This window comes from Poromitra crassiceps, assembly GCF_964638095.1.
Source record: "Poromitra crassiceps genome assembly, chromosome: 8".
NCBI lineage: Eukaryota > Metazoa > Chordata > Actinopteri > Beryciformes > Melamphaidae > Poromitra > Poromitra crassiceps.
In genome coordinates this window covers 22,209,052-22,223,936 of record NC_139629.1, presented here as the reverse complement: position 1 = coordinate 22,223,936, position 14,885 = coordinate 22,209,052, and the positions used below count along the sequence as shown (strand labels likewise).

Sequence of the window (14,885 nt, the reverse complement as noted above, 5' to 3'; positions counted from 1 at the left end):
GTATCTGCATGTTTGTTTTGTAGTTCTAGTCTCTGCATGTTTGTTTTGTAGTTCTACAGTCTCTGCAGGTTTGTTTTGTAGTTCTACAGTCTCTGCATGTTTGTTTTGTAGTTCTACAGTATCTGCATGTTTGTTTTGTAGTTCTAGTCTCTGCATGTTTGTTTTGTAGTTCTACAGTCTCTGCAGGTTTGTTTTATAGTTCTAGTCTCTGCATGTTTGTTTTGTAGTTCTACAGTATCTGCATGTTTGTTTTGTAGTTCTACAGTCTCTGCATGTTTGTTTTGTAGTTCTACAGTCTCTGCAGGTTTGTTTTGTAGTTATACAGTATCTGCAAGTTTGTTTTGTAGTTCTACAGTATCTGCTTGTTTGTTTTGTAGTTCTACAGTCTCTGCATGTTTGTTTTGTAGTTCTACAGTATCTGCATGTTTGTTTTGTAGTTCTAGTCTCTGCATGTTTGTTTTGTAGTTCTACAGTCTCTGCAGGTTTGTTTTGTAGTTCTACAGTCTCTGCATGTTTGTTTTGTAGTTCTAGTCTCTGCATGTTTGTTTTGTAGTTCTACAGTATCTGCATGTTTGTTTTGTAGTTCTACAGTCTCTGCATGTTTGTTTTGTAGTTCTACAGTCTCTGCATGTTTGTTTTGTAGTTCTACAGTCTCTGCATGTTTGTTTTGTAGTTATACAGTCTCTGCAGGTTTGTTTTGTAGTTATACAGTATCTGCAAGTTTGTTTTGTAGTTCTACAGTATCTGCTTGTTTGTTTTGTAGTTCTACAGTCTCTGCAGGTTTGTTTTGTAATTCTACAGTCTCTGCAGGTTTGTTTTGTAGTTCTAGTCTCTGCATGTTTGTTTTGTAGTTCTACAGTCTCTGCATGTTTGTTTTGTAGTTCTACAGTCTCTGCATGTTTGTTTTGTAGTTCTACAGTCTCTACATGTTTGTTTTGTAGTTCTACAGTCTCTGCAGGTTTGTTTTGTAGTTATACAGTATCTGCAAGTTTGTTTTGTAGTTCTACAGTATCTGCTTGTTTGTTTTGTAGTTCTACAGTCTCTGCAGGTTTGTTTTGTAATTCTACAGTCTCTGCAGGTTTGTTTTGTAGTTCTAGTCTCTGCATGTTTGTTTTGTAGTTCTACAGTCTCTGCAGGTTTGTTTTGTAGTTCTACAGTATCCGCATGTTTAGGCACTTGGAAAGAACATGCTTGTATGTATTATGTGAGTGTGAAATGCTCTTAAAGAGTTCTTTCATTTATCTGTGCGCCTGGTAAAACATTCAGATACAGTCAGTGAATCAGATCATGTGAACTGGTTCAGCCCGGGGCGGGCGTTTTCAGAAATGACCAAGTGCACACGGGCCAATCAGAGACCTGCCTCATAGTTGACAACGTAACCTGCCAATCAGCGACGCCGCTGGCAAAAGCGCAATAGTGGCTCCCGAAGCAACCCACACCAAGCAGTATACGTCAATGTTTGTAGAGTTTAGACAGCCATAAGTGCAGTTATTACAGAAATAGACTCAAATAGGGATGGGGATCATGATTTTTTTATCGATAATGATCCGAGTCGATACTTTTATATTATTTTTTGTAAAGATGAAACAATAAAGGTATTGCTTTTATTGCTAAACTGCGAGGCTGTGACAGTTTGACTTCTGAACAGAATATTTGGTGAAGCAATTGAAATTTTTTAGTTAACAGCGGTTGGCAGGCAATTTAATTGGAAAACTTTATTAGACAATCAATGTATGTTTGTGCACCAGTGATTTGAGGTCAATGACATGACTCTCGTCTCTTACAGACAAAGTAACATTATAGGACGTGCTAGTCTCGATAGCCGTATCAGGGCGGACCTTATTGGTTTTCGGGTTCGGCGTTCTTCCGAGTGGATTTGGATTGGGCCCGATGCTGATTAGCTGATGGAGTTGTCTTTCAAGGCAAGTACTCCCACCCACTGAAATTACTGTGGATGGCTTGGAGGCCAGACTGAGTGAAACAGAACGTTCAATCATGCAATTAGGATGGTTTGAAGCAAGCTACCTTAAAAATCACACTACTTCCAAAATGATGTGCAGATTTAAAACTGGGTCACATTTACAGTTGATCGACAAGCCACATACTGATACTGAAGAGTCCCACATATCTCCCAAATATAATTAAATATTTCCACTCCAGGGTGGGTATATAATATGCATTAGTGTCCTCTTCTAGAAGAAATGCCTTTCAGATCCTGATAAATGAGGTGGTCACGATGGCATGCTTACTGATCTGAGACAACGGAGGACAGTGTAAAAAATATATTGGAAAACCTGCGCTTCATTTTCTTGTGCTTCTCAAAAAGCCACGCTCACACCATGGACATGAGTGCATCCCAAAAGCTAAATAAGGGCGACAGCGCGCAGCAGTGTGTGAAAATAGGCTGTGAAGGATCTTGAGTTTCTCTCTAGCTAGCAGGTCAAAGATAACAGTTTTCCCTTAAAACATAACCATGAAACCCTCACTACATAAGTCAATGCATCAAGCTGGTTACACATACAACTATCAATGCTATACTTCAATTATGAAAAACAAAAAACAAGATGAACAATATCATTCACAGTCAAAACATCACTTAAGTGTGTTGTGGGTCTTCCAAACAGACCACACACACCGTCAGTAAATCACATCCTCCTCCACTGGTCCCACACAAATACACCACGGCTCTATTCCACAGTTATTATCGCAAAGGTTACGAGTGTGAAGACTAAGTAAAAATATGCAGCTTCTCATTGTCGTCATCATCATCGATATAAATATATACATGTACTTGTCATAAAAAAAGCTAATCAACGTTTGTCTTGTCACAGCAAATATATATATATAGTTAAACCAGGTTGTATTTCTCAGACACCTATGGTTCTGTCGGTGTCGTGATGTTAGACACTTGGTAAGGCTATGTACACGCGTCCCCCCCCGTGACGAGGGCTACTAACGGGTAACGGCCCGGAAGCCAGGGCCCGCCGATGCTCCCTTTGCCCCAACAGCAGCCTGGAGGTGGAGTCTGCCTGGAGGCGGAGTCTGCCTGGAGGCCGGACATCCGGGCTTATGGCAGGCTAGCAATGTCCCGCTTTGGAGGGGGCCCGTCCGGCTTACAGCCCGACCCATTGGCCTTGTCCTCAAACATCAGCACTCTGTGGAGAGAGAGAGAGAAATAATGCAATGTTACAAAAAGTTTAACACATTGGAAATGATCTTACAATAAAGATATCAGTTCCACAAAATCCTGTATTGGCTGGGCCCCAATGAATAATACACAAAAGACGAGAACGTAATTGAGAACATCTGTTACAATGAATCTAAATGATGGCACGCCACACGAAGACAGAAATGTCTTCAGAATTAGCCTCTTATCAGGCCAGTAGTGAATCTAAGTTTCAAACAATTCAAGATTCAAGTTTATTGAGTGTCCCAGAAGGGCAATTTGGTTTGCAGCGAGCGTAAAGAAACACAGAGACATAGGCACACATGATTAAAACAAAACATAAAAGCAAACACAAAGCAGCAGGTTAAAAATGCACAACAATTCAAAGTGCAAGTAAGAGTAAACTAAAACAGATACAAAGTGCAACTAAACAGGCACAAATAGTTTAAGGTGCACATCAGTGCAAAGTGCAAGTAGATGCTAAATGAGGCCAAGAAATTGCCCTGACAGACCCTCAGCGCAACACATTTCAAGAGAGATGCTACAATTTATCATTGTATAATAAAACGCAATAAACCCATAAAACAAGAGACATTTCTGCAGGTTAAGATACATACCTCTCTATAAGGTAGGTTGTGTAACAAAATAACTGAAAGACAGACTGAACAGCGAGTCCCAAGTCCACTGAACAGCAGCAACTGTTAAGTGCGTTATATTCTCGCCTCTGCAGCATTTCTAGCTCTAATGGAGACAGGCACAAAGGAGTTTTTATATCCGTTTTTCTTAGCCAGAGGGGCACGAAGGCGAAGGCCGGATGGAAGCAGTTCGTATTCGGAGCTCAGAGGGTGTGCATCGTCTGAGCGGATGGACTTTTTTCAGCACCTGTCTGTTGTCCAGGCTACTGAAATGGACTCCGGTTATTTTCGAAGCCACCTTCACTATTCTCCCGAGGGAGTTTTTGTCTTTTATGCCAAGGTTACCGTACCAACAAATGATAAGAAAGAAATTACAGACTCAATGAAAGCACAATAAAACAATTTCAACAAGGTCCTGTCAAACTGGAATTTGGCCAGTTTCCTGAGACAAAAGAGACGCTGCTGACATTTTTTGTACAGCATGTCAGTATTTAGGTCAAATTTCAGTTTGCTATCGATGATAGTGCCGCCTAGATATTTATATAGTCGTTTACCAGATCGACAGTCTGACCATTGACAATACTTGGGCAGATGAAAGGGGGAGGCGCATGAATTGGACAGGAAAACAGTAGATTGGGAAAAGTGAACGTTGGGACAGCGTACGGACATAAGACAATAAAAGAGAAAGAAAAGTGTAAACAAGCCTTGGAAAGGATGTGTGAGTGAGGAGGGAGCTGCAGAGAGCTGTGGGGGGCAATGAACCGGCCAGGTAGAGAGTGAAACAAGGTGAGGGAAACACAAAGGGACTGAGGGGAGAATAGTGGTGTAGGTTGCACACAGTAGAGTGAAAGGGATCAGACCAGAGCTATTCAGAGCCAATGCCCCCTCTTTAATTTCCTTTTGTGGAAAACCTCTGCAAAGCTCCCCTAAGCCCATAAGGAGCACTGATCCCACGGATGAAAGGGCCGCTCGGCAACGCAAACTCTGGCATATGTCTCCCTGGTAACCACTCCCATTCCCTGCCTCATCACGCCACTGCTACTCCCCAGCGCTGGAGCTCGTCAGCCGCTTCACCGCTGACAGCGATCAACCGCACCACAGCTGATTCAATTAATTAAATCAAAATGAATAGATCTGGTTGTTAATTGACTTAATCTTGTTTGTTGCTCTGTGCATATTAAAATGCCTCTTCCAACATGTATATCTGACCACTGACTGATTCAAAATGCACACAGACGCAAGCACGTTATTTTAGACTAACAACAACAACAACAACAACAAAAACATACATTTGTGATTTCATCGATCATTCCTCAATCACGATCATCAAATAATTGAATTACATGGTTGTGGAAAAACTACAAGAGAATGTTGACAAGTGGAAGACAATCCTCACATAAGGTAGCACACATGTAAACAATTCTGTAGGATGAAGTTGATTCATATCCGCAAGGCCTAACTGTATAGATTCAAAGCACAGTCCAACTTGCTGTGACAGTGTATGCGTGTTCATGCGATTGTCACTAGTACAGGTGCTAAAATGGCTTTGGCCTTTCATGGCCTCAGCCCTGTCGTGGGACTGACCCAAATGATCTCTGTCCCATCTCAACACTGCTCTACTCCACCCTCTGTCCCATCTCAACACTGCTCTACTCCACCCTCTCTGTCCCATCTCAACACTGCTCTACTCCACCCTCTGTCCCATCTCAACACTGCTCTACTCCACCCTCTCTGTCCCATCTCAACACTGCTCTACTCCACCCTCTCTGTCCCATCTCGTCTCCCCAGAGCTAACAGAATAACACTGCTCTACTCCACCCTCTCTGTCCCATCTCGTCTCCCCAGAGCTAACAGAATAACACTGCTCTACTCCACCCTCTCTGTCCCATCTCGTCTCCCCAGAGCTAACAGAATAACACTGCTCTACTCCACCCTCTCTGTCCCATCTCGTCTCCCCAGAGCTAACAGAATAACACTGCTCTACTCCACCCTCTCTGTCCCATCTCGTCTCCCCAGAGCTAACAGAATAACACTGCTCTACTCCACCCTCTGTCCCATCTCGTCTCCCCAGAGCTAACAGAATAACACTGCTCTACTCCACCCTCTGTCCCATCTCGTCTCCCCAGAGCTAACAGACAGAACACCAGAGATGCTTTGACCTTTGTAGCCTCATTATAAGGCAATGCATCGAGTGTGATATAGGCTAGTAGCTAGCCTATATCAATTAGTCTAAGGGGCCATTCACACCCAAAAGCGTTTTTGGAGCTGCCAGTGTCTTTCTGGAATTCATTCTCGATGGTAGGACGCGCTAAATGTGCTCCTCTTTTAATGAACGCACCTGGGGCCAGTTGCACCAAGTGGTCTTAACTATGCCTGGTCGTAACTCCTACGTCGGTCTTAGTTAAGACCAGCCTTTAGAGTGGATTTACGCCTGTTGCACCAACAGGGTTTATGTCTGGTCTTAACTACGCTGGTCGTAGCAATGCGCGTCCATGTGAATTGCCGGGGAATGCCCCCTGATTGGGCCAAAAATGTGCCTCGCGCCGTCACCCACTACTGTATGTGCGTCACTACACCCTCCCTCCTCCCACCCCCCTCCTCCTGTAGAAGCCCGGGGGGAAATGGCAGCGGCGATTAGTGACAGGCAGTCTGAATGAAATTGAATGTAACGTTCCCAATTCTATGTATTAAATTCTAAAAAACGACCCTCAACATTTGGGAAGGCTAAGCCACACAACTAGTTCGTTATAATCTAACGTCATGCTTCAAAGGCGACTTTACGACGATGAGGACGGTAAGGACTCAATTACAGCAGGTCTCCGCTGATAGACACGGAGATCTCTGTTACAGGCAGGCACTTCATTACGCCTCCTCCTGACCAGGCGTAAGAGTTACGCCTGGGCTTAGTGAAAAGAAGGCTTAAGCCCTCTTGGTGCAACCGGCGTAGCTGTTGGGTCATAAAGTTATGACCAACTTAGCTTAAGACCAGTCGTAAGACCACTTGGTGCAACTGGCCCGTGTTTAAGCGCTGGTGGCGTCTGTTGTTTTTTGAGGAGCGCTGTGGGTGTTTTAAAGCTGAAAAAAGTTGAACATTGAGGTAAAGCGCGCTGCTCGTCATTTCCACTCATCCTACCTTTTCTCCTCCCGAGGGATTTTCAACCTCGGCTGCTGCCAGAATTAGCAATAATCTGGCTTTCATGTTGACAGTGAACAACATCAAACAGACAAAACTAGCTGGCTACCGTCCGTGTGGTCGTTGTGTTCTGATCTGTAGCCTACTGCACGCAACTACAGGGGAAAACAAAACGGAGCAGAAAAAAACGCTCCGTGCGCTGTGTTTTGTGCACAATGGAAGCGCTCTCGACATGATTTTCATAGCGTTCTGACTGAAAAAAAAACGCTTTTGGTGTGAATGTCCCCTAAAAGGGTATTTTTTCCCCCGTTTTCAAACCTGCCCCCCCGTTTGCTTCTGTGGGAGATTCTTTTGTCACTGAAGGAAAAGCACCATGTGGTTAAGGTTACAGTACTGAAGAAAAAGAACAATGTGGTTAAGGTTACAGTATATCAGTTTGTGTCAACAGTCAATGCAAGGGCATCAACATAATATTTCAATGAAAGAAACATTCCTTTCCTTATTTAAAAAAAAAAAAAAAATCTTACCATCTATAGAGTGGTGTGAGGGATCTGCATGCCGCCCCTCCCTAAAATAGGTGCACAGTTCCTACACACACATAGATTGCCATAGACTGTACATGCAATGTATACCCAGTATTACGTTTCCATTCTGTTGCCTAGCGTTTTGGGTAATATATATAGTATAGTCTGGGTAGATTGTAAATGTTTACATGGTGTTTGGAGAAGATTGTGTAGGGAGGATATTGTGTAAGCAGGGGGTTCCCCAAAATTCTGAGTAGCCAGCCAGATAGGAAAAGTAGCCGGCTAAGGGATGTTCACACCGTTTCTTCCCGTGGTCATTTACCCCCAATTAATAAACAAACGTTAAATATGTATTCATGAGAGTGTGCCAATTTAAATAATACAAATAAACATTCTTATAAAGGCCCAATGCTCAATTTTAAATCATAAACAAGAGTATCATACTGAAAAAAGAAAAGAAAAAAAAGCAATGTGTACATTTGTTACAATAAAAAGAAAACCTTAAAGCAGCTACGAGCAAGATTTTCGATTGTTATTAAACAGTATAATTATAATATTGATGCATCACATCTTACCTATAATAGTAGCTGAGACCAAAGCTGTGCGAATCGGAGATTGCTCTCTTGATGATTATAGAGTCTGTGTCTGTCTACTAACCTCGCGTCACCAGGCTCTCTCTCTCTATCTGTCTACCGGCGGGCCGGATAAACCCAGAAGTGAAACGAAATGGTTTACGGCAGCTGTCTGCCTTCAACCGTTTCGCTCTGCCTAGCAACAGACCATAAACACGGAGAACGCCATGCAGGGGCTTGCTACTCTCGCGAACATCTCTCATTATATTCTAACAGTTTGTTTGGAAGTAATTTTGTTATTTTGTAGTTATGGCCGAAGTGGCTGCCGCAAACCGTTTCATTTCACTTCCTGATCTGTCCCGGCCGCAGACAGACTATTTCGTCAAGACAACACTGGCCAATTCACTCGGGGTTCAAGCGAGACTACTCTGCGTTGGTCTCGTCTACTATTAGAGGTAAGATGTGATGCATCGATATTAAATTTAGACTGTTTAATAACAATCGAAAATCTTGCTCGTAGCTGCTTTAAGAAAAATATAGTAATAACCGTGTTTCCCACAGGATTTGGAGAGATTGTGTTGGGTGGACCTTGGACCCTCCCGGGGGAAGAGAGATTAAGGAATATGAGAGATGGAATAATGGTTTAGGGACAAAGGATAAAAAGTTTTGTGTTTCGTCTGCTGATTAGTGTGTTTAGGATCATGAGGAGATTTGTCTAGCAAAGAGTCCAGTCAGCACAGTACAGCAGAGCGGACATGCTGCTATAAGCAAAACACTGAGCACTGGCCAGGCAATGGCTTCTCCAGCTTAAAAGGGCTCACACAGCTAACACACTAGCCTATTTCAAAACAAAAACACAGCTAACTAGCCTATTTCAAAACGGACAGCAAAAACACAGCTAACACACTAGCCTATTTCAAAACAGAGAGCAAAACTGTCTAGCTCTGTCCTCCAAAGACTTTTCAATAAAGGTAATATAGATATATATATATATATATATATATATATATATAAAGATGTATTCTGGTTAAATAATCTGCCTATTATTTTACCTAAGCACATGGTCCAAACTAAGGATAGGGATGGGTCTGACTAAGGATAGGCCGGCTATATTATGGGTTTTGTTGCCATGGCGACTAAAGGCTAAAGCTGCGTTCACACCGACCTATTAAAGTTGGTCGCTGGCGTCGAGTTTACATACAAAGTCAATGCAAACGAGCGAATGAGCGTATATTCGCCTGGGAGAATAATCGCTGGGCGTCCGAGCGGCAGAGACAGAGCGACAGGGAGAAAATACGCTCGTCGCTCAAGATGAAATATTCCAACTCGAGCGAAAATACGCTGGCATCAGTCGCTCGCTGTTCAATGCTGATTGGCTGCCGTGTGAGAGCGAGTCAAGGATCACTCTGGCTTGGAACAAACCGCTGGTTTATTGTGTGGCAACAAACCACATTGACAGGCTGACAGCTGACATGAAGTGAAGTCTGTACTACCGGTATGCAGCTCGCATTAGGAGCACGCTGATAGGCTTAGCTTGTAAACAATGACGGTGGCTCGTAGTGGACAAACAGCATGACATTGCATAACGTTATATCCCCCACATGTCCGTCATTTCGTGTGCCTGTTGATGAGCGATTTAAACAGAGCGACAGAGCGATTCCAAAGGGTTGACTTGAGCGACAGAGCGAAAAATAAATATCTCGGTGTGAACGCCCCTTAAGACTGCATAGGTAGTGGTGACATCAGTGCTGGTCATCCCTGAACCTCTGCTGATGGATAACAACTGACTGACACAGCACAACACAGACGGACACACACACAGACAGACCCGCGCGCAGGGAGGTTCACTCACAGTTTGAACACCGCTGAACGCTTGCCCAGCATCATCTTGACAAAGTTCCGATAGTTGATGGTACCGCTGTTGTCGCTGTCCACCTCCGCGATCATCTTCTTCAGCTGCAAGTGAGTCTTGGGAACCCCCAGCTTCTCCATCATCCGCTTCAGACCCATGATATCTGACACAACATATAACAAAACACATCCATGCTCACACCCAGGAACATGAAGAACCATCTCAAATAACCCTTTCTTCTTCAGTGGAAAACACACAACACAGACTGTTTTAATGCCAAGAGTCAAATAGAAGACCAATGTTGCAGTGCAGAAATGTGACATGAAAAACTGTAGATTTCTCAGAATAAATGTAAGTCTGCACAACCTGGCTGATTATTTACCAGGCACTTATGACTTTAAAGGCCCCCTCCAGTCAGCTTTTCATACCTATAATAACCATTGATGTTCTATGAAAACGTACATGTGCGCGTGTGTCTGTTCTCTCTTTGTTAAACTCTTTGTCTGCACTCAGTCCGGAAATACCGGAAGCAGCTGCCGCCATGACAGTTGCCCGCATTTTCGGGAAAAAAAAAAAAAAAACTTCTCTAGAGTTTTAGACTCACAATATTGTTATAATATCAACAACTAGCCAACATATATCAAAGCTGGTTGGTGGGCTTTATGGAAAGAGCGTGACTCAAACTGATTAAAAGTTATTATGGGCGGCATTTTGAGCCTGGCGAACACTTAGTCAGCAAACGTAGCTCACAGCTAACCGCTAGCTAATGCCAGAGGCTAACGCCAGCTACTGTAACCAATTGTAATCAAATACATCCATGACTGTAATTTATTATCTGAATATCATACGTCAGTCGTTATAATGTCCGACGTTCTCACCCGTTTTTAAACATCAGCTTATTTTTTAGGACTTTGAGCCCAAAAGAAGATTTATTCACAAAATACACTGTGGGGGAACACTGTGGCTAATCAGCAGAGCAGGAAAAACACATAAAATATCTTAAAAATGACCAAATCCACTGGAGGGGGGCTTTAGGTTAGGTATAGATAATTGGTATAGATAATCGTACTACTATCCGAGGTGTGATTTCCTTCTCGCTAATGTTCACCTCACATGTGCTTAGAGCACAGAGCATCCGCGCTGCTGTAGAACATGGTGTCATCTTACACACGGGACACAACAGTGACACACGAGCCTATTCAGACCGTCTGCCCACGCTGATCTGACAACACGCAGCGTTTTAATTACCGTCCTCTCATATCAGCGCTACACACACACACACAGGTCAGCACTACACGCACAGGTCAACTGTTCTCTCATATCAGCACTACGCAGTACACACACACACACACACACACACACAGGTCAGCACTACACGCACAGGTCAACTGTTCTCTCATATCAGCACTACGCAGTACACACACAGGTCAACTGACAAGTTGTTTTGGTCGGGTGCAGCTGGTGTTTCTGAGTGCCGGCTATTACTCACCAATCTCTCCTTGGTCATTCAGGTCAAACTCAGCGTATTTATCTGCAAAACACACACGCCCCACAAGACATCGTCAGCAGCATAATGAACAACAGTAGCAATTTATCATGAACTCACCCTCCACATCCCTCCACGCAATGTTTCCCCAACAACACCAAGCTTGGGTCAGCAAACTGTTAACACATGACGTATGTTATGACATGGTGATCACACACACACACACACACACACAAAATGACAGGTGTCTGAGAGAGTGAGACACTGACAGACAGAGGAAAGCAGGCAATGAGCAGCTGACTAGTGTTGACGAGAGAATGGAGAGTAGGTCACTAAACCTGCTGTCATGTCATCCAGACATTTACAATAATACTTGCAAAACCAAATCAGCCGTTATTAAAGCCCCAGTATGTAACTAATAACTATTTTACCAAAATATAACAGCTTCCAACTCATTTTGATGACACACTGACATCTAATATGGAGACTGGAGCATCGGTCATTCCCACTCCACGCCCCGCTCGCCTGTTTCTGCACAATGTAACTGCTGCAGCTCCTTCCTATTATGAAAAGCCTTCCTCTGACAAACTAACGGGACACTTTTATTGTGAAGAACGTATAGGAAGTGAAATGTGTTTCGCTCAGAGATAGCAAGCTTGATGATTAGTGGCGCTACAAACAAAATTTGGGGATATTTGGAGCAATTTTTCCCAGTGAATCAGTTATAAATACTGCAGAGAGGTTAGCAAGCTCTAATCCCGCCCCTCTGTCGTCCTATCCCAAACTACGGCCCCGCCCCCCTGTCCACTTGCACTTAGCCCAATGCTACAGCAATCAAACTCCACACTTCCAGAGCGTGTGTCAGACGTGCTCTACATCAAACTCCACACTTCCAGAGCGTGTGTCAGACGTGCTCTGCATCAAACTCCACACTTCCAGAGCGTGTGTCAGACGTGCTCTGCATCAAACTCCACACTTCCAGAGCGTGTGTCAGACGTGCTCTACATCAAACTCCACACTTCCAGAGCGTGTGTCAGACGTGCTCTACATCAAACTCCACACTTCCAGAGCGTGTGTCAGACGTGCTCTACTTCCAGAGCGTGTGTCAGACGTGCTCTACATCAAACTCCACACTTCCAGAGCGTGTGTCGGACGTGCTCTACATCAAACTCCACACTTCCAGAGCGTGTGTCAGACGTGCTCTACATCAAACTCCACACTTCCAGAGCGTGTGTCAGACGTGCTCTACATCAAACTCCACACTTCCAGAGCGTGTGTCAGACGTGCTCTGCATCAAACTCCACACTTCCAGAGCGTGTGTCAGACGTGCTCTACATCAAACTCCACACTTCCAGAGCGTGTGTCGGACGTGCTCTACATCAAACTCCACACTTCCAGAGCGTGTGTCAGACGTGCTCTACATCAAACTCCACACTTCCAGAGCGTGTGTCAGACGTGCTCTACATCAAACTCCACACTTCCAGAGCGTGTGTCAGACGTGCTCTACATCAAACTCCACACTTCCAGAGCGTGTGTCAGACGTGCTCTACATCAAACTCCACACTTCCAGAGCGTGTGTCAGACGTGCTCTACATCAAACTCCACACTTCCAGAGCGTGTGTCAGACGTGCTCTACATCAAACTCCACACTTCCAGAGCGTGTGTCAGACGTGCTCTACTTCCAGAGCGTGTGTCAGACGTGCTCTACATCAAACTCCACACTTCCAGAGCGTGTGTCAGACGTGCTCTACATCAAACTCCACACTTCCAGAGCGTGTGTCAGACGTGCTCTACATCAAACTCCACACTTCCAGAGCGTGTGTCAGACGTGCTCTACATCAAACTCCACACTTCCAGAGCGTGTGTCAGACGTGCTCTACATCAAACTCCACACTTCCAGAGCGTGTGTCAGACGTGCTCTACATCAAACTCCACACTTCCAGAGCGTGTGTCAGACGTGCTCTACATCAAACTCCACACTTCCAGAGCGTGTGTCGGACGTGCTCTACTTCCAGAGCGTGTGTCAGACGTGCTCTACATCAAACTCCACACTTCCAGAGCGTGTGTCAGACGTGCTCTACATCAAACTCCACACTTCCAGAGCGTGTGTCAGACGTGCTCTACATCAAACTCCACACTTCCAGAGCGTGTGTCGGACGTGCTCTACATCAAACTCCACACTTCCAGAGCGTGTGTCAGACGTGCTCTACTTCCAGAGCGTGTGTCAGACGTGCTCTACATCAAACTCCACACTTCCAGAGCGTGTGTCAGACGTGCTCTACATCAAACTCCACACTTCCAGAGCGTGTGTCAGACGTGCTCTACATCAAACTCCACACTTCCAGAGCGTGTGTCAGACGTGCTCTACATCAAACTCCACACTTCCAGAGCGTGTGTCAGACGTGCTCTACATCAAACTCCACACTTCCAGAGCGTGTGTCAGACGTGCTCTACATCAAACTCCACACTTCCAGAGCGTGTGTCAGACGTGCTCTACATCAAACTCCACACTTCCAGAGCGTGTGTCGGACGTGCTCTACTTCCAGAGCGTGTGTCAGACGTGCTCTACATCAAACTCCACACTTCCAGAGCGTGTGTCAGACGTGCTCTACATCAAACTCCACACTTCCAGAGCGTGTGTCAGACGTGCTCTACATCAAACTCCACACTTCCAGAGCGTGTGTCGGACGTGCTCTACTTCCAGAGCGTGTGTCAGACGTGCTCTACATCAAACTCCACACTTCCAGAGCGTGTGTCGGACGTGCTCTACTTCCAGAGCGTGTGTCAGACGTGCTCTACATCAAACTCCACACTTCCAGAGCGTGTGTCGGACGTGCTCTACTTCCAGAGCGTGTGTCAGACGTGCTCTACATCAAACTCCACACTTCCAGAGCGTGTGTCAGACGTGCTCTACTTCCAGAGCGTGTGTCAGACGTGCTCTACATCAAACTCCACACTTCCAGAGCGTGTGTCAGACGTGCTCTACTTCCAGAGCGTGTGTCAGACGTGCTCTACTTCCAGAGCGTGTGTCAGACGTGCTCCACTAAAAGAGCGTGTGTCAGACGTGCTCTACATCAAACTCCACACTTCCAGAGCGTGTGTCAGACGTGCTCTACATCAAACTCCACACTTCCAGAGCGTGTGTCAGACGTGCTCTACATCAAACTCCACACTTCCAGAGCGTGTGTCGGACGTGCTCTACTTCCAGAGCGTGTGTCAGACGTGCTCTACATCAAACTCCACACTTCCAGAGCGTGTGTCAGACGTGCTCTACTTCCAGAGCGTGTGTCAGACGTGCTCTACATCAAACTCCACACTTCCAGAGCGTGTGTCAGACGTGCTCTACTTCCAGAGCGTGTGTCAGACGTGCTCTACTTCCAGAGCGTGTGTCAGACGTGCTCTACTTCCAGAGCGTGTGTCAGACGTGCTCTACATCAAACTCCACACTTCCAGAGCGTGTGTCAGACGTGCTCTACATCAAACTCCACACTTCCAGAGCGTGTGTCAGACGTGCTCT

General features: G+C 45.0%; 1 protein-coding gene across 1 annotated transcript in view; it reads right to left on the bottom strand.

Moving 5' to 3' along the window:
* Positions 1 to 1,132: 1,132 nt before the first annotated feature.
* aif1l (allograft inflammatory factor 1-like) overlaps positions 1,133 to 14,885 on the bottom strand; it is a gene marked incomplete at its 5' end in the record, with an annotated part of 44,249 nt that continues 30,496 nt past the window's right edge. The window contains 3 exons of the mRNA XM_083641110.1: positions 1,133 to 3,155; positions 9,883 to 10,045; positions 11,372 to 11,413. Of these exons, the coding sequence (XP_083497236.1) occupies positions 3,068 to 3,155; positions 9,883 to 10,045; positions 11,372 to 11,413 (293 nt within the window). The 3' untranslated portion in view covers positions 1,133 to 3,067. The remainder of the gene's footprint in view (positions 3,156 to 9,882; positions 10,046 to 11,371; positions 11,414 to 14,885) is intronic.